This window comes from Poromitra crassiceps (genome assembly GCF_964638095.1).
Source record: "Poromitra crassiceps genome assembly, chromosome: 15".
Lineage (NCBI taxonomy): Eukaryota > Metazoa > Chordata > Actinopteri > Beryciformes > Melamphaidae > Poromitra > Poromitra crassiceps.
This window is the reverse complement of record NC_139634.1, coordinates 9,435,249-9,460,069: the sequence shown is the minus strand read 5'-3', so window position 1 is coordinate 9,460,069 and position 24,821 is coordinate 9,435,249. Positions and strand designations below refer to the sequence as shown.

The 24,821-nt window shown below is 43.4% G+C and overlaps 1 protein-coding gene across 5 annotated transcripts; it reads right to left on the bottom strand.

The window, feature by feature from the left end:
• Positions 1-13: 13 nt before the first annotated feature.
• Positions 14-23,666, bottom strand: tnip1 (TNFAIP3 interacting protein 1). 5 transcript variants are annotated; one of them, XM_083652055.1, is made up of 18 exons: positions 23,604-23,666; positions 15,467-15,650; positions 14,598-14,759; positions 14,369-14,460; positions 13,080-13,139; positions 11,696-11,902; positions 10,572-10,666; positions 9,932-10,091; positions 9,319-9,411; positions 9,068-9,133; positions 5,845-5,976; positions 5,559-5,687; positions 5,336-5,470; positions 5,098-5,223; positions 4,851-4,934; positions 3,183-3,395; positions 2,879-2,963; positions 14-1,810 (listed from the first exon to the last, which is right to left on the bottom strand). In XM_083652055.1, the coding sequence occupies exons 1-18, from the start codon at positions 23,637-23,639 to the stop codon at positions 1,746-1,748; spliced, it is 2,124 nt and encodes a 707-aa protein (XP_083508181.1). In that variant the 5' UTR covers positions 23,640-23,666; the 3' UTR covers positions 14-1,745. The 5 variants fall into 5 exon arrangements, with proteins under 5 accessions (XP_083508181.1, XP_083508183.1, XP_083508180.1 ...); XM_083652057.1 differs by lacking the exon at positions 23,604-23,666 and adding an exon at positions 16,865-16,920; XM_083652054.1 differs by lacking the exon at positions 23,604-23,666 and adding an exon at positions 16,235-16,319.
• Between the last annotated feature and the right edge of the window lie 1,155 nt (positions 23,667-24,821).

The following is a 24,821-nucleotide window of genomic DNA, read 5'->3' as shown; positions in this document are numbered from 1 at the left end:
AGATTCAAAAACAGACATTTAGAATAGATTTATTAAGCCAGTCAAATACAAAAAGTCTCACATAAGATGTGCTTTTGCCTACAGCAAAAAAGAAAAAAGAAAAACATAACTAGGCTACAAACCGAGAAAATACAACTGCCAGTAATTACAGCATACCTTTCAAAGTGCAATTCCGCTAATGTCTCATGTCAGCTCTCACCAATCAGGAGTTTGTTCCCTGTAACTTGATAACTTGTTGGTTCGAATGGAGGCTTTTGCTCAAATTCATCTGCGCACATTTTATGAAGCCCTCCATCTGATCGTCTGAAATACACATATTAAGGAAATCTTCATGGGTATCTGGGTTAAACAGTAGCTTGATTCAAAGGAGATAAAGTGAGTCTACCATTAAAAATAGTTCTCACACATTATCCCCATGGGGGTGGACGTCTGCTCTGAGGCTCTTGACATTGTGTTACAGCAGTTCACAGGTCAGTGGGCGAGGAGGCATGGGGCTGCTGGTCGTCGAGATGGAGCGAAAGCAGAGCCAGACATCCTGGCAGAGGTTTTCTCTGAGGGGTGGTAGTAGGTAGCACTGCTGCAACACTGCGTCTAAGGGCTCGGAATATTTACGAATAGCCTCCTCTTCTCCGACTGTGAATGTTTCAGAACTAGTTGTAAATAATCCACTAATTATGCCATTTAAGGCCATTTAAAGATGGAGAGGAAGCTAGTCATCGCTGTTGCGGGTCAAGGATTTGGGTGTTGCAGTTCGAGACTGAACTCGAACCTTAGGGATAATGTTGGGGCTTAATCGTGGGCATTTTGTACAGGATACTACTGTAAGATGAGCATGAATATTGGAATGAGCGATCAAATCATCAAATCAATTGTGGTCAAGTAAAAGTGTTGTGTTTAATGAGATTAGGTCCATCATAGTGAAAAAAAATAGGTTGTGTGTATGTACTGTGCGTTGTGTTTTGTGTCTGATACAAACATACAATGTCAATAGCTACAATATATTGGGATTACGCTAACAACATAGAAAGAACAGCATTACTAAAGACAATGATTTACACTTAGTCAATGCAACTATCAAAACAGTAGATTATAAATAAATTATCAATCACAATCATGTTTTTGGCATGATACCATCAAAATTCATTTCCCAAAATTTTAGTATTTCAACAACCACTTTTGAACAGTTACACATAATGGGACAGTTCTATAACATCGATGGTACTGAAGAAATCTTCATAAATGAATTAACATTCACATTATAATTTCTATGATTCAATGTACCTATATAATCATTTGTTGTTGGAATGAATATAGTTAATTTTATTCATATTGGGGAATGGCTTCCTTTAACCCTACAAGTAACAAACTAATGTCAAGTTGTTACATATTTGCAGAGAGACAATCACATAGGTATATTGTCTGGGGGGGTGGGGAGGGGGCGGGACAACAATGTTGATTATTCCAACCTATTTAACAAATGACTTCAGTTCCTGCATAGCATCATAATGAAGCAGATTGAGTCTCAAAAATAATAGATAAAAAAAAAATGAAAATAATATTTCATGTATATATTCAGAATAGCGAAGTGTTTCACAAATAGGCTTATAAAACGCAAGTATAAACAACATTACAATAGGATATCTACAGTTCAGTAGGAAAATTATAGATCAAATCACACCTTGTCAACTCAAAACAAACTGATTCATGCTACTACCCAAGTTCCATTAGGTGGAACGGTGATGCTTTTAGTGCTTTCCAGGGTCAATGTTCTGTCGCTCCCTTTTACCAAATCCCGTTGCTGTGGCTTGATCTATAGATACATAAAGGGAACAATACTGCATTACAATATGATCTATAGATACATAAAGGGAACAATACTGCATTACAATATGATCAGATCTATTTATTATTTGCCCGTATAAGGACGCTTCTGCATGATGTCATTTTGTAATTGTCTTTCCGTTTTAGACCCGGAAGTCTGCTGTAATAATTTTTAGATTTGCCAAAAAGTAAAGCAAAAAAAAAAAAAAAACGTTTTAAAGTTTTAATATTTTTTCGGGTGAGAACGTAACATTCCAAATATGTGACCAGTTTATCAGAATAACGCCTATTTGGAAATATTTAACGAGCAGCGAGGACTAAGAGCGCTGGCTGTGCTGACCGGTCGGACTAGAGTATCTGTCAAACCCTGCTGTAGGCTTACTGGCAGTGAGAAAACACTGTCGACGTGCTTTTGTAACTAACGTTAAATGCCGACCGGGTACAGCCATCAGCTCCTCGCAGCAGTAACGCTATGAACAAGTAACTGAAGTTGGCCGCAGTGTAGCTTCTGAATGTTACCAAAACTTCATTCATAGTGACGTTTTGTTTTGAAATTGGCCGCCAACTAGCGCTGAACCGGAAGAACAAATACAATCGCGTCTAACGCGGAAGAGAGAAAAAGTGGGCGTGGTGAATAGATACATAAAGGGAACAATACTGCATTACAATATGATCTATAGATACATAAAGGGAACAATACTCTATTACATCTTTACAATAATCACAAACGTTGCTGCTGCACAATCATTGGAAAGTTTTGATTAAAAAAAATAAAGAATAGAAGTTTAGCAACTGAGTGGAGTAATCTCATGATTCTGTCTCTATATACTGTATATATTCTCTACACAAATCTATGATGCTTTGCATTAACCCTTTGATACCTGATGCAGCATTTGTGTGTGTATCCCTTTAAGACCGAGAACCGGGCGACGCGGTTCTCAGTCTTAAAGGGATACACACACAAATGAGGGATATACACGCAAATGCTGCATCAGGTATCAATGGGTTAAGCCATAAAACAAAGACAGATTATTGTACTTGGCTGGTTGTACATTACCTGCATTCTCTGGTGGTGGTCGTGAGCCCTCCCCCGCTGCTCGGGCACCTCTGGGTTGTGGGAATGACGACTGCCAAGGAAAACCCTGAGCACAGAGAAGACACAACTCTTACTTCGAATCACTTCATATCTTCACAACACAACACATCGCAACTCAAACTCACCGTTAGGTAGGTGGCTAAGGTGGAGCAGAGCTACAGCAGTGGGTAATTACATCTACCATGTTCCTGCCAACTAGAGGCGTGTCTCCTCAGCGAACCGGAGTCACTTCAGAGACACAAAGTGGGCTTGGAGGAATCCTTACCGGTGTAACAGGCTGGAAGTCTCGTCCAGGAGGCGGTGCTGCTGCTGCGGCAGCGGCGGCGGCTGTGGCGCCCGCTGCGTTGGGCATGCGAGGAGCGAAGTGTATGGGCCAGCCCTCCAGACCCTGCGGCCCCACCTGCACAAAGGGACCACAGTAGGGACGACTGAGCGGGCCGTTCACTGAGCCTGACATGGGGTCTGAGGTACGTCTTTCCTACGAGGGATCACAAGTACACACGTGATCCCCAATCAGGAAGTACACATGTGATCCCCAAACAGGAAGTACACATGTAATCCCCAAACAGGAAGTACACATGTGATCCCCAAACAGGAAGTACACATGTGATCCCCAATCAGGAAGTACACATGTGATCCCCAATCAGGAAGTACATATGTGATCCCCAATCAGGAAGTACACATGTGATCCCCAAACAGGAAGTACATATGTGATCCCCAAACAGGAAGTACATATGTGATCCCCAAACAGGAAGTACACATGTGATCCCCAATCAGGAAGTACACATGTGATCCCCAATCAGGAAGTACATATGTGATCCCCAATCAGGAAGTACACATGTGATCCCCAAACAGGAAGTACACATGTGATCCCCAAACAGGAAGTACACATGTGATCCCCAAACAGGAAGTACACATGTGATCCCCAATCAGGAAGTACACATGTGATCCCCAAACAGGAAGTACACATGTGATCCCCAAACAGGAAGTACACATGTGATCCCCAATCAGGAAGTACACATGTGATCCCCAATCAGGAAGTACATATGTGATCCCCAATCAGGAAGTACACATGTGATCCCCAAACAGGAAGTACACATGTGATCCCCAAACAGGAAGTACATATGTGATCCCCAATCAGGAAGTACACATGTGATCCCCAAACAGGAAGTACATATGTGATCCCCAATCAGGAAGTACACATGTGATCCCCAAACAGGAAGTACACATGTGATCCCCAATCAGGAAGTACACATGTGATCCCCAAACAGTACATGGCTGCTACACTCACAGAGCACAGTACCCCCGTTATACGGGCTGCTGCGGCAGAACTTTAAAGGGTGTGGTGCAGGTTACTTTTTTTAACGAATTTGCATTTCGGGCTCATTAGTACGAAAATCAAAGACAAAAGACAAAACTTTTTTGACAGGCCCCCAGGGCAGAAATAAGGAGAAAGGTGGCTAGTTTGCATCCCTGTGCTGTGAGTTTGCTGCTGTACAGCTCCATTTCAGGAACAGTGCCCCCTGCAGTTTGCAAAAACGAGTCGAGTCCAGAATGCAGCTATGTGTGATAAAAAAAAACCCCTAGAGGAATGTAAATGTTCCACTTACTGTCCCAAAAAGCGCTAACAAACACCCTAATTGGAGTGAGAGCCTTGTCCTGGTATACTGATCTGTCCAAATGCAATTATTACAGTCAACATGTTAAGTGACCGCTTTCTGTCACAAGGGGGTGCTGGTGTGCTACGTTTACCAGAAACTATCTGCTATGATATCAATTCCAAAGACTTGAAGCATAGCTTTAAAAAAAAATCCTTTGGCCCAAATGAAATATACTTAAAATAACCACATTTGATGACATACATACAAAAATATGTTTTGAGCTCCCATTTGACACATGGGCACCAGGCGCGGGCCTGGGCTGCAGCCAGTACCTGTTTGTGGTGCTGCATCTGCAGTCTCTCCAGCTTACATCTCTCCGTACGTTCTCTCTGACACTCGTTCTGCGCCTGATGAAGCTGTGACACAGACACAACCACACACACACACACGCACACACAAAACAACAAGGAAAAACACATGCTACATCAGAAAGCCATCGAGCTAAGATTGTTTCAAGCAGGACGCGTGAATTGATGTATTCTCAATAAAGCCAAAATTAGGAAAACAAAGAAAGCTCACCTGATTGGTCAAATTAGTCATCTGACCCTGCAGTCTCTCAACCTGCCGCCTCAAGTCCTCTTTTTCCTCATTCATTCGCTCCCTGTCACTCCTCTCTTTTCTGAAGTCCTCTTCAAAGATCTTCACCTGCGGAGCAAAACGGAGATTGAAACCAGCTAAGCGAGTGAATGCATGATTGCAGTAGGCGTGTGTGTGTGTGTGTGTGTGTGTGTCTTGTCCGTGCATTTTCATGTCTGACCTGCTCCTTTAGTACTGCAATTTGGGTGAGCAGCTCCTGCTTCTTCAGGTTGCTAGCTGCATCGCCATGGTTGCCCTGGCCAGGTGGCTGTTGGGAGGACGAAGGGGAGTGCAGGTTCAGGGCCTCCTCTAGAGCCTGGTAATGAGAGACAGGAGGTGTTAGGCACAGAAATATAGAAATCTCTGTCCTTCGTCTGTCTGTCTGTCTGTCTGTCCTCTCTTACCCTGTTGAGGCGTTGGATCTCCTTCTCCTGGTACTCTCTCTGTTTGCTGAGGGGCAGCAGCTGGTCCTGCAAGTAGCGAACCTTCTGCTTCAGCTCAGTGGTCTCAGAGTTCAGACACTCCTTTTCCCCCTGAAACACACACGCAGAACGGTCCAGGAAACCTTTCTTGAAGCATCCTTCAAACGCCCACCCCGCCCCCGTCTTAAGCCCTAGTTTTGAACGTTTGGACTTTGTTCACCTGCGTCTGCTCATGTCACAGTGTTGACAACGTGTCATGCGTCCTCACCTGTACATTCTCGATCTTGGACTTGGCCAGCAGCAGCTTCTTGTCGTAGTCTCTCTGCCTCTGCTCTCGCTCCGCCTCCAGCTCGAGCACGGCCTTCTGGGAGTCAGCGAGCCGTTGTCTGAGGTCTGTGATCTGAAGGGGCAGATAAACCGTTTAGGAGAACATTCACCAAGTCCACCAGCGTAATAACCAATCCTCATAATCACACACAGATTCAAAAACTCATTTAATATGCCTGAGAATAAAATTGCATGTACTGTACTGATGATAATACACCCACTTCAGTGTGCAAAAACTTATATAAACAATTATATTGAGCAACAGCAATGAACACATATCTACGCAAGCACACACAGCTTTTTGTTTTTTTTGTCAAATATAGACCAAACTTAATGACGCAAATGGATAGATCAAGTGTTCTGTGGTTTGAAAAGTGTGTAGATTTGTGCACGTCTGTGGGCGGGAACATGTAAAGGTGTGTGAGTCTGAGTGTGCGTATGTGTGTCTCTGCTGGCCTCTGACTGCACTACAACAGGAAGCCAGCGGGTACCAAAGAGGTGAGGGGGAATTCTTACTCAAGTCTGACAGGCCTTGCGGGTAACCGTAGCTCAGATAAGTGTGCTATTGCAAGACTGCACCTTTTTCCACTGGACAAACATAGAAATAACACACGGCTGCACCTGTGCCAAGTGACACATAAACAACAGATCGAAAAGTCCAACTTGACTTATTTAAACGACGTTTAAATCTGAATGGCGGGGGGACACCATTCCATTGGCACCCAAAACTATGTTAATGTGTTGCAAATAGGAAATATGAGTGTCAGTCTGGCAGAGGCACAATGGTAAAGATAAACTCGACAGGCTGTTGGCCAGATAACGTCATTTTCCTCTTTGTGTGATGTTGAGTAATACTGTTATTTTACAGCCCAGAAACATGTGTGTGTGTGGGTGTGTGGGTGGGGTAACAATCATTTATTAACTGTAGTAAAATTGATAATATTAGAAATAGTAATTCATGTAGGGAAGTGATGCCTAGTTATTAATAGCAATAGAGAGCCGCAGGGATGACGTATTTTTGTAGGCTGAATGCGGAAGTCCCGGACTTCCTGGTTCTTCACTGTTTCTGTCTATGGGATTTTTGAATGGGGTTTTGGCGCGATGCTTCAAATAATGTCTGTGGGCAACGCAAGCTTAATCAAACGCGAACCAAGGTTCAGCGGGATAATCTTCACACATGAGGACCACTTTCATGAGTTTTGAAGCGTAACTGCGAGCCCTAGAGGTAAAAAGCTCGTGCTAAGCTAATCCAGAACTACACACAGTGTCGCATAGGCGTCCACGCATTGATTGCGAGAGAAAGAATTTCCGCGTTCACTCGTGATGACGTATAATATCCGCGTCGACATTGTAGTCTCATTTAGCCGTTTGCTAGCTAGTCACCCTTTTAACGGCACATAAAAGCTTCAAAACTCATAAAAGTAGTCTTCATGTGTGAAGATGATGTTACTAAACACTGGTTCGCGTTTGATTAAGCCAGCGTTGCCCAGAGAGATTATTAGAAGCATCGCGCCAAAAACCCATTCAAAACTCCCATAGGCGAAAACTGTGAAGAACCAGGGCTGTTAGCAATTTAGGACAGAGGTCACATGGTCACTAAACACAACATCTGCAGAGGCTGAAATTAGTACAATGGAAAACAACATCACTCAATACATTCACTTTGTTCATGAACAGATATAGATAGAACAGTTTATTCTGCATATATGGCATTCATTTAAGGATATAAGTTCACCTCAAAATGAAAAGTCACGATCTACTCACCCTCATGCTGGTGGAAAGTTGGGTGAAGTATTTTAGCCCACAAAACATTCCTGGATCTTTCCAGTATTTTAACAGTATTCTCCTAAACTATTGAAGTGAATGGTGACCAACTTTCAAACATATATATTTATATTTAAACAAAAGCCTCCATACGGCTCGGCTGGCATAATCCAAGTTTCCAGAAGCCCCGAGAAGCTAATTTGACTTTAAAAATACGTAATTTAGCTGAAATCTTCACCGTAGCCGTGAGCTTAAATTGAAAGTGAAAACAAGATTTTCAGCTCACGTCTTTTCAAGTCAACTTGGCATCTCAGGGCTTCTGGAGACTTGGATTACGCCAGATGCAGCGTGGAGGCATTTTATGTTTGAAAGTTGGTCACCAATCACTCAATTTCTTTAGGAGAATGCAGTAACTCAGGCCATGTTCAGACTAGGAGGCCAAATCTGATTTGTGAACTTTAGTGACCTATTAATGACTTTATCCAGATTGGTTTTAGGAGTCTGGACGCTCCAAGTCTGATTTGTGTCACTTGTCCCAAACCACATATGGAGGTAGTTTCCAATCTGCTTCAAATGTGCTTTCGACTCATGTGACTTCAGTGCGGACGTGCAGATCCACCAAATCTCATTTGAACGTCACTCGCAACTCATCATCAAATGCTTCTGCGCAGGAAAACCACGTCACCAACGTAGGTATTTACTGACGCCCACGTCGTTACCATAGCAACCCATGCAGATAGGCTGTTTAGGTCTGGACACACACAGATCCCACTTGAAAATCAGATTTGTGGCAGTGCGGACACACTCCCCAAATCAGATTTGGGAAACCAATCAAGATAATGATGATTAATGACTTTATCAGCAAATCGGATTTGCCTGTAATGTGAACATGGCCTCAGTTCCCCCTGGAAAACTCCATGACTGTTTTGTGGGCTAAAAAAACTTCACCCGACCTTCCCCCGGCATGGCGGCGAGTAGATAACGACTGAATTTTCAATTTTGGATGAACTTATCAATGAAGTTATGAAGGACAGAGTTATGGAAAATGTTAAATAAACAGAGATACTTGCAAGAAGTAAAAAAAAAAAAAAAATCTTTGTTGTGGTGTGGGAGCAGAGGTCAGAGGTCAGAATGTTCCCAGACAGCAAGACAAAGAACGGGACAACACATGTTGGGAGGATGAAGCAGGAAGTGTATCAGTTGGAGCCGACCCGACTTCACAGGACTGAACAAAAACACCTTTGACATTGAATAGGAACGGGACTTCAAATTCAAATTTTGTTTCGAGAATTGTGACACAGTCAAGTCTTTCTTTCTCCTTTAACTGCCCTAAATCAGTAAAGGACACGGCGGCGGCGCCATCTTCCCACACCCAAAAACAGCCACAGTCATTACTGTACCTTCTGCTCAAACTGTGACTTCATGGAGTTCCACTGAATGTCCCACTGCTTGTTCACCTCCAGTACCTGTCAGAGGCAACAGAAAGTGAAACTAATGACATGGAACCTATAGGAAACAAAAACACACACACACACACAGACTGAACATATAGGAAACTAAAACACACACACACACAGACACACGCGCACGCACACAGACTTTCCCCTATGGCAAAAGAGGATGAGCGGTGAGAAGCCAAAAAGAGACTCACATCCTTTCTCTGCTTCTCCAAAAGCTTGATCTTCTTCTCGTACACCTCGAGGTCACAAGGCTTTGTGGGGGTTTTCTCTGCAGCTTTTCCAGTCTGGGGGGGGGGGGGGATATGAAACATTCCTAAATCCCCGACATTCTTCCACGCCACGCCACAACCCTCGCGCCGAAACACCGCGGCGTTACGGTTAACCCTCGCGCCGAACACCACGGCGTTACGGTCAACGCGAAGAGGGGGAAGCTTTACGTCACAAACAGTGTTGAGAAAACATTGCTTGTGGCAACTTCTACACGGGTGAAAATCAAGTGAATTGGATCAAATAAAAAAAGGTAATATAAACAAATAAACAGTACGTGTACATTCAAGAACAATAAAGGCGTGGTTAGGTAGCGGAAAAATGTATTAAACATATTTATTGGATTTTGTCCAAAAATGGACGAGCCAGTGAAGAAAGTATTTTTTGTCATTAAATCACAAAAAGAGTTGGTAACCACCGTAGTGCTTTTTTCTTTATTGGTGTTTGGAAAAGTACCCATATGGACGTCTAGTGCACAACCAGTACAAAAAATAAAGGCACTTAAAAGAAATGAGACACGGCATCGTATTCAATTACCTTCTGAGGTGTGGTGACCTCCATCTTGGATCTCACGGTGGCAGATTCCTCTTTCACAGGCTCCTCTTTGGCCTCTGCAGGCTCGGTGTCGGCTGGCGCTGCCGACGCCGCCGCCGCTGCTGCTCCTGTGACCAGCTCCTTTAGTTTCTGATTCTCCTGCCTGAATCGGCCGGGAAGCGGAAAAAAAAGCAGTCGTATTTGTGAACAAAGCTGCCTTTTCCAGAGTTTGGTGAGGTCTTGGCACAGTAAAGTATCGGGATGTCCTTTGGGAAGACCCTACGATTCCCACAGTAGGTGGTGCACTAACAGGAGAAGAAAGCCCTGGATTATTCCTCTTGTCAAAAGTGAAAGCATGGCCAACTGTCAACAACCCTGCTGTAGAGGGCAAAGTTCTGCAAACGTGAAGAAGATGGGCTTTTTGTTCTTGGAAGAATAATAGGATTCAGACTACATTCAAGGGTGATGAGAAACATACAGACGTGCCACAACTTCAAAAGAAAAGATTCGTGGAATAAGAATATGAGAAGTGACTCTGTTCAGTGTAACACAGGACATATCACACTACTTGACAACTCGCATTTTGTTTTTGGACGTTATCAACGATAAAGTTCTACAGAAGAGGAAAAAACAACAACCACACCTTAGCTGTTCCAAGTCTCGATTCCTGAAGTGGTGATCTTCTTCCATCTTCTTTCGGAGCTCATTGTTCTCCTGTCTGAGCTGCTCACAAAGAGTCTAGAAAAACAAAAAAAGCAACCAGATCACAAACATCGCTCGAGCATGACGACATCGCCTTTTTTGTTTGTTTCTTCATGTATTTGTAGCGTGGCTCAAACCGCGGCGATGACTTTGCAAAAAGTAGGTACATTGCAACAGATATTTGCAATGCAAAGAAACGAAAAAACAATAATGTAAAAGGTATAAAATACCTTTTAAAAATCAGCAATCTGAATCTGAATCTGAATCTGAATCAAAAAAAGAAAAAAATATATATATACGTATATATTTCCCCCCCCCCTGATTTCTGCCGTTTTTGCTGATATCAGGTCCCTTCAACACAACTCAAATGGGACTAGGATTATTAGGGTCTAGTACTGACTCCAATTGAGAAAACACGGTGAATATAGTGTAGCATGGAATGTGTGTTTCCCTTGGGCCATATGAGTCATGGCATTACAGAGGATCAAAAGAAAAATCATGTATCTCTCCCGCTACTCTGTCAGTACAGACAGAAAGGTCTCTCACACCGCAGTGCCATTGAGCAACAGCTTTCAATCTAAGCACAGATCTGGGGCCGGTTGCACAAAGCACCTCAAGTTGAGATTTTCCTTAGAGTCCGAGTTAAGGTGTCCATAAAATAAAATCGGTTGCACAAAACGCCCTTAAATCTTCTCCTTGAGATTTTAAACATTTTAAGGAACACGTAAGCACAAGATTTAAGGGTGCTTTGCCAAGCCGATTTTATTTTATCGACACCTTAACTCGGACTTTAAGGAAAAAATGTTAACTTCAGGTGCTTTGTGCAACCGGCCCCTGGCCGTCTACAACTGCCAGGGTTGCGTACCGATCTAGAATGTCACAAAAGTCACAATGAAATGCTCAACATAACGAAACAGCCTAGGAAAGGTCTTCAGTAGACAAATGGATTATTATTACACTATTACTGTGATGGTTGAAAAAGAACAATCATGACAAGTTCTCCTAATTCCTACTGCTCTTACTTGTAGTTTCTATCATTTCTTAGGCTCTCTGTATGACACTCACCTGTAGGAGGGACGTCCTCTGCTCATTCTTCTGGACCTTAGAGGACAGATGGTGGAACTCCACGGCCATGCGGCCGAGGTGAGCCAACAGCTGGTTGGGGTTGGACTCCTCGGCAAAGATGCTGAAGGAGCTCTCCAGTCTCTGCAGCTGGCTAGCTAGCTCCATGTTCTCCTGGGGCAGGAGGGGGATGACTGCTGCTGACGCCGCCTGGACATGAACACACCGAGAAACGGAAGAGTCAGACCTTCCTCTCCTGCTGACTCGAGGGGCATTTCGACCAGCAATGGGTCACAAGATTCAGAGATCAACGTACAAGTAGTCATCCTCTTGCTATTTCAATATAGCTGCGGCATGTTTGGCTGTGAAGTCAAAGCAGTTAGCCCTGTTAGTTTAAAGTGAAGTCTGGAGGCCAAAGTAAAAAAGAAACAATATCAAAGGGAATAATTGTTGTTATACGATTACCAATATTATTCTGCTACAGTTTGGCAATTACAATAAATTGTGCTACAGAATTTAAGGACATGATGTGACTGTCTAAAAACAATCACATGAAAAGAGATTCTATGCCTTTAGATGTCTGAAATATTCTGACAAAGATAATGTCCTATTTAGTAGGGGAGTGCCATATTGTATCGTTATTGATATGTCGTTACAGTTCATTATCATATCGTCAAAAATCCATATCGTGATATGCACAGCAACGAGCATGGATTTAATAAAAAAAAAAACGTGTGTGACTTCAGTATGAAAGTGGTTTGGTTACAAAAGAGCACGTACAACAAACCACGGTACTAGTTGAAGGCATATTTAAATATTTGAACGCAAACCGTTGCGTTTATGCTGACATATAAAACTAGAACACTTATTTTGTTGGAATTGTATGTTGTTGAAATGAATAATAAAATATTTGTCAGGGTTTTGTCACATCGCCAAGAATATCATCATCACAGAAACAACCTGAAATATCGTGATATTATTTTAGGGCCGTATCGCCCCCACCCCTACGATGAAGCATTCCCTGGGATGTAGCCTGGGGCGTGTGAATCAGTCGTGTCAATCTAGTCACTAATAATCCTGGACTTTCCCCCCGGCTGACTCAGGCTGGAGCTACCAGTGTTGAGTGTGTTTGTTAGTGAGTCACCACACCAAGGATAGTTCCTGATATCTGAGAAACGACAATAGAGAAGGGAGGCTGAATTTAGCTTGAAGAAATCCCATTAAACTACTATCAGGGTGACTATCGAGAGCATGATGATATTCTAACGAGTTTTTAAAATAAAAACTTACTTTGGAACCTGTGACAGGAATACAACGGTATTCACAGAGCTGTGAGAGTTTAAAAAGTGATTCACCCGACTGTGCCACACAAAGTCGGGGTACTTACAGTCTGGGCATCTGAAGCTTTCTCCTCCATATTCACCATCTCAAACTCCGATAAGGCCTCCTGTAAACACCACAGAGTTCAGTAACAGCATGGGACATGGCAAGCTGTATCCACAATAGCTTTAAACCTTTAAGAATGAAAAGTAGACACCTTTAGGGATGGGTATTGTTTCGTATTTTACCGGTGCTAAAGCGATATTTTTAAAATGGTACCGGTGCCTGAATGGTGCCTGAACCAACTTTTTCAAATTTGAAGCGGATTTAAAGCAGATTGTTTTTTTTACAGCAGTTTTCAATCTGAAGAGGATTTCACGTGGCGTGCGCGCTCCCGGAGGGCGGATATTTCACTCAGCAGCTCGGGCATGGCACCGAAATGACGCACAGAAATCTGCGTTCGCAATTCGGTCTGGTAAGTACCGGTTGTGAAAGTACCGGTCAGTGTTGCCACGTGGGGAATGTTGAATTATCGTACCCGAGGGTCAAAATGATCGTTTTTGGAGGGAAATTATCATACGCGAGGCTCAAGTGACATTACTGATGACATCACAATTCACTGATGATATCACAAACATCAACAGACACATCCCACTAACATCGCCCGCCCACTACTGATGATGATGATGATGATTTAAATCTCATTTTTTAAATCACAACACAACGTTCAACTTTCCATTTTAAATTAGGGGCTTTTTACTTTTAAAGTACATTTGACACCAGTAAGTACTTCCACTGAGGTAAATGAACAGCAAACTAATAATACTTCTACTTGAGTAGGAAATTCCAGCACTCTATCGACCACCGGTAGGAACTAAAATGACTTTGTCCCAGGGGACATGAATGCATGATTGGCTGCAAAGACGTTGTGACTGTGAGAAGACATGTATAAACAGACATTATGATCCATATTAGTATATTGATTACAACTAAGTGTCACAAAATGATAAAATTATCGTACATCATGGTAATTTTGGCATTATTGATCGTACAGAGGGCGAAATTATCGTACAAATACAATAATCATCATACACCTGGCAACGCTGGTACCGGTACCATAGAGGTACTGGGTTTCGCTACCCGACCCTAGACACCTTTCAGTTTAGAGCTGGACAGATGGCACATTGAAGAGCTTCACAAGAGCTGAAGCAATAAAAACACACTAAAAAGGAACACCTGATGTTATTTATGGTCCTACTACAATCATCACAAACGTCTGCCTACACTCAAAACTCTCAGTACACTTACGGTAATTATAGTCACATTGTCCACACTTCACTACACCATATTACTTACATTGGGCTTCTCAGACTGGAGGGCCTTCCCTGAAGAGCTGGGCTGCTCCTCCTTCTGGTCTATACTGGCATGCCCATGCCGCTTAGCTTGACCTGAAAAGAGACCCAGATTCAAGATTCAAGGTGAACCCAAACAAAACACCTACTCAAGTTGTTGTTACTACAACAACAACAACAACACTAACAATCTGCAAATATATACATATGCAGCTGCCAGGTGAAACTCTTACCAGCAAGTCTGTGAGACATACTTTGTGTCTCAGTGTGAACAGGCCCCATACACAGACTGGTGGCAAAGCTGGACGACTTGAGCGCCTCGTTGTCTCTGACCAGCTCCTCCACTCTCTGGCGAAGCCTTGACGCCTCTGACTGAGACTCCTCTAGCAGGTCACCTTACAAATCACATCACCACCAGAGTGTTCAAAGATCCCACCTCTGCCCAACCCTTCATCTAGTTCATCTAGCTCCATATTTTCAACATAGATTGACCTCAGAATATATGACACATCACAAAAGAGACTGGGAAAACAGTCACATGATGAGTAGTCATCAAATGGGATGTGGCACAGAAATGCCATAAGAAATTATATGTTGCAAGTTGCAACTAACATTCCTTTGGTGAGTCACAAAAGCAGCAATCAGACCTTTGAGGTGCATAACTGAAGATAGGCTCGCTGACAAGTATTTCAGTGAAATACCCGTCAGTGGAGGGAATCGGGTTTGTTTGCATTCCTCCTTTTGTGCCACAGGACAATTAGAACGCCTGCAACTGCCTGTGCATTTTTGATCGGCACGCTTAGTTGTCTAATCTGCAGCAGGAGAATTTGAAAGATCTGTGTCGTAATGGCTGCTGTCAATTCAAAACAAACACAACTGAACACCATTTTCTGTACTAAGACTTTAGGGATGGCCTTAAAAAGAAGAAACTCAGGGTTATCCCCACATACATTTCCAGATCTGCAAACATACCGGTGATATCATCAGATGTCACTGTAGGACACACGACAGGATGCCTGTCATGCCATGGCAGAGAGCAGCTGGCATTATATAGCCCTCGCTCCTCAACCATGAGGTAGCCATACTGTTTTTGGGCACCTACCTAAGCTCTTTAGTCCCTTCATCCTCTCCCTCAGTAGGCCGTTCTCCTCCAGTAGCTGTCGGTAGCTGCTTCCCCCTCCGGCCTCCTCCCTGGCCTTGACCTCGCTCCCACCTGGGTCGTAGATGCGGTATGGGCCTTTCCCTTCCATCGCCACCGTTTCACTTACTAGACATGGTGCTCTGAACTATGGAAAACAAGACAGACAAAAAAGTTGAAATTTTATTATCATACAAAGGTACTGGAAACTAGTCAGCGTAAGATAATGGGGAAAAACAAACAGATGGAGCAATGCAGGAGCATTTGCCCTTTACAAAAACAAACACAGCTTTGAGAGAGGAGAGGCTCTGAACATACAGCATTGATTACATAATGTGTCTATTATGGTTCCCCACCCTTTTCCATTTACAGTGCTCACATTTAAATGCCACGGCTACTTCTGCAGAAACCTATTCACGGAAACAATTTGAATGCACACAATCACGTTGTGATGTATGATAAGCTGTAAAAGCAATGGACGTCAAATCGACACCCAGACAGAGCCAATGAATCATGCACCGGCCACACATTCAACAGAAGCACTGTGCAGTATGAGGTGAAATACAATACCGTCAAGTTCTCATAGGACTCCACTTTAACTTATGCAGTACCAATGTTACAACAACCACCGAAACACAACAACTGATGTTCCTGTGAGCGTCACTTCTTGTGATGATGGTTGAAATATCATGCACCCACAGATGATATCCTGTGTGTAAAATATTACTGTACCCCCTTGGAGTCTTTTCGACCTCTTTTTCTCTCTTCGTTCATAATTCATAGAACGGCGAGTCTAAAGTATCCAGTCCGGCCGGGCGAAGAGAACAAGGACCGATTGACAGGTTAGAGATGACAATAATGACAAGTAGGCAGGCGGCAACAACAGCATCATCGCATCATTCTTCTTTCGCCAAGTCTCGTCCAAAGGAGCAGCGATACGACAGCCGTTAGCCTGCAAGCTTGCAAACATCTGGCAAAATGAGCTAGAGCTACGTTAGCTTTAGATTGGGCAGCTACGTTAATATCAAGAGGGAAAATGAGGCAAATGCAAAGTAAAAAAATGACCAAATGTTACGTGAACTCTGCGAACAATAAACGAGTGTCAGATCCAACACAAACTAGCTCATGTTAGCTATCTTCACTGGCTAAAGAAGGCTAATAGTTTTCGCTGTTGTCATGCAAATTGCTAGCAACATCGTTAGCTAGGGGTTAGCTAACGTTAAATGACAGTGCGGGACAGTAAGTCGCTAGCTATTCTTATAAAAGCCTACAGTTACTTTTATCTAAACAGTAGGTGAAGCAGTTAGTTCGACATAGTTAAACGACAGACTAAAGAACAAAGAGGTGTCTTTTGCTAGCTACCTTTCAGCTTGAGTGGCCTCTCGTCTCCTGCCCAGACATCTATTGCGGAAGTGGTCTGTGCTGTAACCTGGGAAATTCCACCTCACTCGACGTTTGATGTAAACAGCACTGACTGACAGCCAGGCGGACCAATGAGGGCAGAGCTTTCCATCAGTGGGCCACCAACAGCAGGCAACCATAATGTAAACATTGGAGAAATATGCTTGACATATTAGTCAGTCACATTTCATGTTAAAGCAACCACTAGACCACGGAGCCTAAAACCATTTCACATGTAGATACATATAGATAATGGTTCTTATAATAATTAGAACTTTCTACTTTGCATTCTTCTTAAAACTCCTTCTGGCACCTAACACATCTCGACCCTTCTTCACTAGAGAGCTCTTGCTTCATTGATACACTTTTCTGAAGGGGGATTCTGCGATTGCACCAGATATTTCCTCTGAACTATGAGCTCAACAGTCATGGTTCTGTGACATCACAATGCCACTTGGCTGTTGTGCTCTATTGCTCGAGTGACATCACTGATGACATCATCACTGATGACATCACTCATGTTTGATGGTTAAAGGGTAGTCTCACGTGGTCAGACCAACGTCTTACGTCAGCACACTTCCAGTGATGGAGGGTCTGAATCAGTCAAATTTCCGGGTTCCGCCGAAAGGAAGCGTGCGTCGAAATCTGATTGGCTGGGCTGTTACAGAAGTCCGGCATGCCGTCCATGGTTGGTCAATTCATATGTCTGTCACACCTCTTTTTGTCCTGGGGGCAGGCGTTAACCACTTTTCAAGAGTTGTGTTCCAGACGTAGATGTATCGTATCTACGGCTGGCTACTGCGACTGCGAGACTAGTTAAAGGGTGCACCCCTCTGGGGCTCGCAGCCAGCCGGGGTCATGCTGCCTGCGTGGGCTACCTGATCACCCAGGGAGCCCAGGTAGACCAAGCTGATGCCTTATAGGGTGCTTTCACACTGGGGAGCCAGGACCGTTTCCGAGCACACTTGTCCCCAAACTGACCCCAGGTCCGGTTTGTTTGATGAGTGTGAACGTTGCGTTCCATGCACGGACGCGGAACAGCGACCCGTGACAAGTTCCACTTGAAAAGGTGGTCTGGGGAACACTTGGTTGTGCCCGGGGGTGGGACACTTGTGAAAGTGAACGCCAAACATACCGAACCAGGGGCGAGGATACACTCCAGTTGTAGTTGATGACGCAAGTGTGCTCTGCAAGTGTCCCGGAAGAAATGTTGTAATGAGAAAAACTGACCAGCGGGGGAGAGGGGAAGGGGAGGCAATCATACTCGGGCACGGAACGAAAGCAATTGTTCCCAGTGAGAAAGCACCCTTAGACTGCATGCCTCTCTACTGGGCCGTGGTCCAGATCCTCCTGTAAGCTGGGGCCGACCCCAACGGAAGTGTACACGGTCAGTCACGTTATTGGGCTGCCTGGGCGGGAAGGCTGAAGATACTGCAGGAACTCATCGCTGCTGTTGACATGGACAGCGATGACCTCCCGATGTCTCTTCCCTGCTTCAGTGCAGCCTCCCACCACCTGGACTGCTTCCGTCTGCTGCTCCAGGCCGCTGGCGTTCTGATCCGTTAACGCCTGCTGGATGAGGTGCTGAGAGGCTCATGTGCGACCTGGCCCTCGTCTAGCTGCTCCTGGAGCACAGCGCCAACCCGACCCTGGTGACCTGGACGCAGGCACAGCTGGAGGAGAGGGCGGATCCCGAGGAGCTCAGGGTCTTTTTGGAGGCCAAGAGATGTCCTCGCAGTCTGGCCCACGTGTGTCGCATCCGGATATGCGAAGCACTGGGCAGACATCGCCTGAAGCAAGTCCACTCCCTACCACTAACAGTGGTGGCACACCAGAACAATGCTAGTCGCTTGTATTCGCATCGCTGGTTGCTTGGTGCTGCAGCTTGATTGGCTGTCTTGTTGTCTCTCCATTTTGAATTGGTCGATTTTAAATTGGCCCATCCTCTCGTCACTGTAGTCCGCTGCCAGGTATCCCAGCATGCTTTGGAACCACCTGGTGGTGGACGATGGTGACGAGAGGAGGGGCCAATTTAAAATCGACTAGCGCCGCTCTGGTGTGCCACCACCGTAACACAAGTGAAGGACTTTGTGTTCCGCCAAAACTGACTTGACTGTCAGTTTATGGTATTTGTGTCTTTTTGACCGTTGCGGTGGTCACAGAGCACAGAGCACTAACCCTAACCTATACTTGGATTGTATCCTTGTGTTGTTGTTTTTCTCGTCTCATGCACACATTTTAATGTTGCATTACCGGTCAATGCGCCTCTCTTCCACACCATTTGTTTGTTTTGCTGTTTAGGATTTGTTCATGATGGAGCCACTGAAGACTGCAGCAGAAACCATCTTCTTCTTCTTCTTCTACTAGTGTTTTATGGCGGTTGGCAAACAACTTATGTGGTGCATTACCGCCACCTTCTGAAATGGAGTGTGGATCAGAATGGACTTCTAAAACACTACACTATCCTGACTATATTCTTCTACTTAGTCCAGTTTCCTCTAAAAATGAAAATATATCCCTATACCCCACATTCCCTGAATTCAACTGCAAGTCTACAGTCTGTTTTTGTTTGTATTTTTACCCACTTAAACATTTTCCAAAAATCTAATTCCAGCCACATGTGAAGGAACGCTACATGAATTGCAGGTCATTACTGGCTAAAGACAAAGCATTCTTTAGAGCAATAGTGACATCTTGTGGGGATGAACAATTCCCTCGTCAAATTTCTTGCTCAGGTGCCTTGCAAGCACATCACTCCACAATGTACTGGACTGGAGGTAAACTGACTAATTCAGTTCAGCTTTCACCAATTCACCAAAATGTGACTGATCCTACTCGACTCAATACATCAGAGCACTTGGTTAGGTTTAGGCGTGGGGGGTGGGGTGGGAGAGGTTAGGTTTAGGGTTAGGGTCTGGGGGAGGTTAGGTTTAGGCATGGGGGGTGGGAGAGGTTAGGTTTAGTAACAACCGACGCACAAGGGACGGGACAAAGCGTCAATATGCTACGTGCTCAGAGTGAGAACGTGTTGAAAATGATCTGGTTCCTGCTGGTCATGTTTTGCTTTAATAACCCGGTCTCACGGCAGTTCGTGAAATAGTCAAAAAATGTAACAGATAGATTTGTGTACATGGATAAGACTTTTTTCCCACAGCACTGGACCAGCAGGCCCAGCCGTGGTCAGAAGATGGAAAAGTCAGGACACTCACTCACTCATGGACATTTAGGGAGTTTAGTGGGAAAAGGAAGGAAGGTGGTAAAGAGTTGGGATTCAAGGTTCAAGTCCCTCTCTGACATGCCTGGGCTTGAGTGGAAATCTTCAGGTTTATCGTGATTAACGTAACTTGCAACCTTGGACGCTGATTTGCCAAACCTGCTTGCTTGCATGCTACCAAATGTGTTCTGATTTGACTTTGTAACTAAGATGCTTCGGGGAAATGTAATGGAGGAAAAGTATACAAGTTATTTAGGAAATGTAGTGGAGTAAAAGTGAAACTTGACAGAAATAGACATACTCAAAGTACAGAAAAAATAGTACGAAAAATACTTAAGTACTGTAATGAAGTATTATTACTTAGTTACATTACAACGCTGGTTTTATAGCACAAGTTCTGGCTAAAATATCTCAAATAAACCTGCAGTGAAATTACTAGTTCGACTTGATATATTCAGTATATTTATAACTTTTTTAGTAACGGTCGCTGAGGATCATGAGTAGGCTAATTTAGCCTTCCACTATAACCCAAAACGAACAAAAAAACTTGATTTCTCAGAATCGAAGATGAAATAATTAAAACGGATGGCCATAACATTAATATTGTTGAGTTATCAAGGACGCTTTTGTGTTTTTGAGTTGAGAAATGTTAAAGATACTCATATGCAGTGGGTCCTCATCCACCAATCAGACTAAAATAAAAATAAATAAATAAAAATAATGAAATTAATGGGGGGGGGGGGGGGGGGGGGATAAAACTGTCTCTATGTAGCCTTCACAAATCTATAGATTAAATCGCATGACTATTTCACGAACTGCAGTGAGATCAGGTTGTTTCTACGACAGTGACACTGTGGCAACGACACATAATCTAAATCAAAAGTAAACAAATCAAATAAACACCTTCCACTATGAATTTAGCAGCCATTCAGACAATTTGCGCGAGTATTTCTTGTGGAGTAGACAGTCCTGCCACGCTACCGTCAGAAACATCAAGTCCATGTCCAGTCGAAGCAGGACCACATTGTGTTCTTCGGACGTATCTGTTGAATGATTGGAATTTACCCCCCAGAGATGGGAAAAACAAGATCATTATCATTTCCTGTAATGCAAAAAGACATGCTGGACAAAGCAGGAAGTCTACTGAGAGCATACAGTATGTACTTTAAATAAACCAGCAACACACAAGTCAACATTCATCTCCCTCCATTTGTTTAATGGACACAACTATTACGCTAAGCTGGAATTCCAATAGACACCCTGGCCTGCGTGAATATATGTTGGTGGATAAAGCTTATCCAGGGCACAGATCGTGGGACAGGAACAGATGTGCTCTGTATATGCAGTTGAAATGTTGCTAGCTTATCTGCTGCCTGTATCAGGCTGAGGTTTAGTTTCTCAGCAGACCAACACTCACACCCAAGCTGCTGTCATTTAGGCTAGCCGTCCGGTACAGTATAACACCTTTCATGGAAACCCACATCTTCCCCGTGTAGCACCCTTCACAGATAAGCATTTCATTTAGTTTAGGATTTCCGCTTTCAAAAAACACAATACCACTCATGTGTCTCTGATTATAAGAGGGTGAGTGAATGAGAGAGAGAGGGAGAGAGAGAGAGAGAGAGAGAGAGAGAGAAAGAGACAGAGTGAGTAGAGAGAGAGAGAGAGAAAGAGACAGAGTGAGTAGAGAGAGAGAGAGAGAGAGAGAGTCTGATACTGTCTCATTGTTAGCCGCTTTATAAAGTCAACAATGACGTTTTGAATATTCATGTTGACCAAACAGTATTAGTGATATTGTGTTTCTCGGAAGGTATAAACAATTTATTTATGGGACACACATTTTTGGATTCGTCCCAATCCTGCCTGCGCCTGCCACTAAACACCCCAGATGCCTCTCAACAAAAACCACCATCTCTGTTTTTTTGGCATGCGGTTAATTCAGCAAAAGTATTAGGTGAACATCTCATGCTGCTGTGAAGCACTGGGCTGAATAACAGGCTTGTGAAGAAAAGCCCTCAGTATGCAGCATAGCAAACAAAGGTCTGAGCTTACAGGAAATGTCACCCGTCACGCGGGGCCTCTGCTATGGGCAACAACTTGTAGCCTACATTCTCATTTTCTCCTCTGGGGTTTCTCTTCAAGATTATTTTCAAAGCATATTTTTTGGCAAGGTACACAGAGATATGAGAGAGAGAGAGAGAGAGAGAGAGAGAGAGAGAGAGAGAGAGAGAGCAGGTGACATGTGACAATGGCCAGCAGCCAGATTGGTGCTGCTCACAGTATCACAAGTACATGTTATCTACACAAGCTGACACACAAGGATGGCCCTGGTCTCCCTGCAGAAATCAGCAGCTGACAGTCATTTGCTCCATGCAGGCAGCGTATAACACATGAATGTCCTTTTTGTTAACTGTCTGGTGGTGAAAGTCCAGAGTTGTGTCCTCTTTAGGCCTCAAACCAGCGTCACTCTTGCTGCTGAGTACCCGTCACCGAGATAGAACTATATAGATAGATAGCATTAATTGAACCAAATAGGGTCACACATGCTTAATAAGCATGAACTAAACATGAATTAACAGAATAGAATGTGGCGAGTAATCATTTACTAATGGTGTTCATGTTAACTATGTATTCAATTATACATTATTTAATGGTTAGGGTTAGGGTTAACTAAGCCTAAGCCAAGGATTAGTTAATACGCATTAACTAAGGGTTAGTTGATGCTTATAAAGCATTATTACACATTAACTCCATACCGTTATTGTAGTGTTACCCAGAATAGAATAGAATAGAATAGAATAGAATAGAATAGAATAGAATAGAATAGAATGTTTCAACCAAAGGGGAGAGCTGCTGCTAGGAATGTTACATAGAAAGAGATTAGTTCTGGCAGAGGTTGTATTTGCATTGCATTCATTTAAATTTGTCATGCTCATGACTGTTCACTGAATTCGGCAGTTCGATAAGAGCATGACAAATTCAAATTCACACAATTCAAATACACTAATTCAATAGCCTACTCACTATAATCTCTTTCTATGGTGTTAACTCTCAAAAGCCCGCTTTGCTATCTCTCAAAGTATCAACACAAGACTACCACAGACTTAGACACAAAGAAACCATTTTGTCAAACTGACTCCAGCTCTGGTTGATCATTCAGTTTGTTCAAGCTGTTATATTTGCTGTCTTTTTGTTTGCTTTCTAACACATCTTTAGCAACATCCACACTGTGTGTGACGTATCTGGAATTATAAGGTTACTCCTCCTTAAGGATCAGGACGAAATTGACACATAATATCTTTATGGAACAATGAGTTAGGGTTAGGGTTAAAAATCCATTTAAAATCAATTCATGTAGTAAAAATCATAGATAGCGTTCTCTTTAGTGTTCTAAGCTTAAGTAATAGTTTGTGGTTAAAAAAGGAAGCACAATTAAATTGAAATAAAGATGTTCACTAGTTAAAAGTCACCATCCATGTTACGTACCAAAGATAAAGACAGCACTATTTCCAATGAAAACATGAAATCATCTCTGTCCACAACATCCTCCTGACAAAAACAGATATGCTGTCAATAATGACATACAAAAAATATGCTGTTACTATATCTCTGATGATGATAAAACAAACGAACAACTCACCCACACACATGTCGGAGAGGCACTTTTTAAGGAAACTGGTGAATAGGGGGGAAGCAATTTCACTGTGAGACTTGGGGAATTCCCAGATAACCCAGAATCCAGTAGGGCCTGATACTGTGCGCTCTCAACGCCCTGAACAGAACCTGGTACGCATCCAACTGCGTGGCGGCCATGGCCTGAATTTAGTGAGGGAGACGACAAGTGAAATAAATACATACAAAAATGCCTTTAATTCACCTTTGTGTGCTAGTATGCAGCACATGACCCAGCAAGAAGCACGTTTTAATGTATCACAGCAAAGCTGAATGGAGGGAGGAGGCCACACACACAGACACACACACACACACACACACACGCAGGGCGTGCACACACACACACACACACACACACATGCACGCACGCGCACTCACACACGCGCGCACACACACACACACACACACACACACACACACACACACACACACACACACACACACACACACACACACACACACACACACACACACACACACAAACTAAACTCTTCACATAACCAAGCAGCAATAGAGAAAGATGTCCAGATGTTTTATTCCATAATACTGACTTGTGTAGGCCTATATACAAGATTATGGTTTGTTTGCTCAAGATCAGGCTACCAAAGTCATGCAGACAGCTACTAAAAAAAAACAAAAAGCTTCAGAAACCCCCATGACTTCCTCTAAGGGCATGATAGCTTTGAAATTATGTAAATCATGTTTTTCATTTTTTCATACCGTATGAAGTGCTGTACGTGGACAAAAGGCACAGTAAAACATTTCCCAGCAATCAAAAAGGGAGATTCAAAAGAAACACTGTATATTTTGACGTGGATCGCATTGTAACAATGTTGCTATTGAATTTGATCTCTTTATCTGTGATAATCAACGTCAAAATGGGGCAATTTGAGGTTGTGTGTGCCATTAAAACTGGAGTTTGACTGCTGCAGACGATTTGTTGCCTTGGATTTTTTGGCCTAGCGCAGGGGATTTCCTCCAACCTCGCCGCTTATACGGCTTTTTTCTTCTTTCCTCTTTTAACTCAAAGAT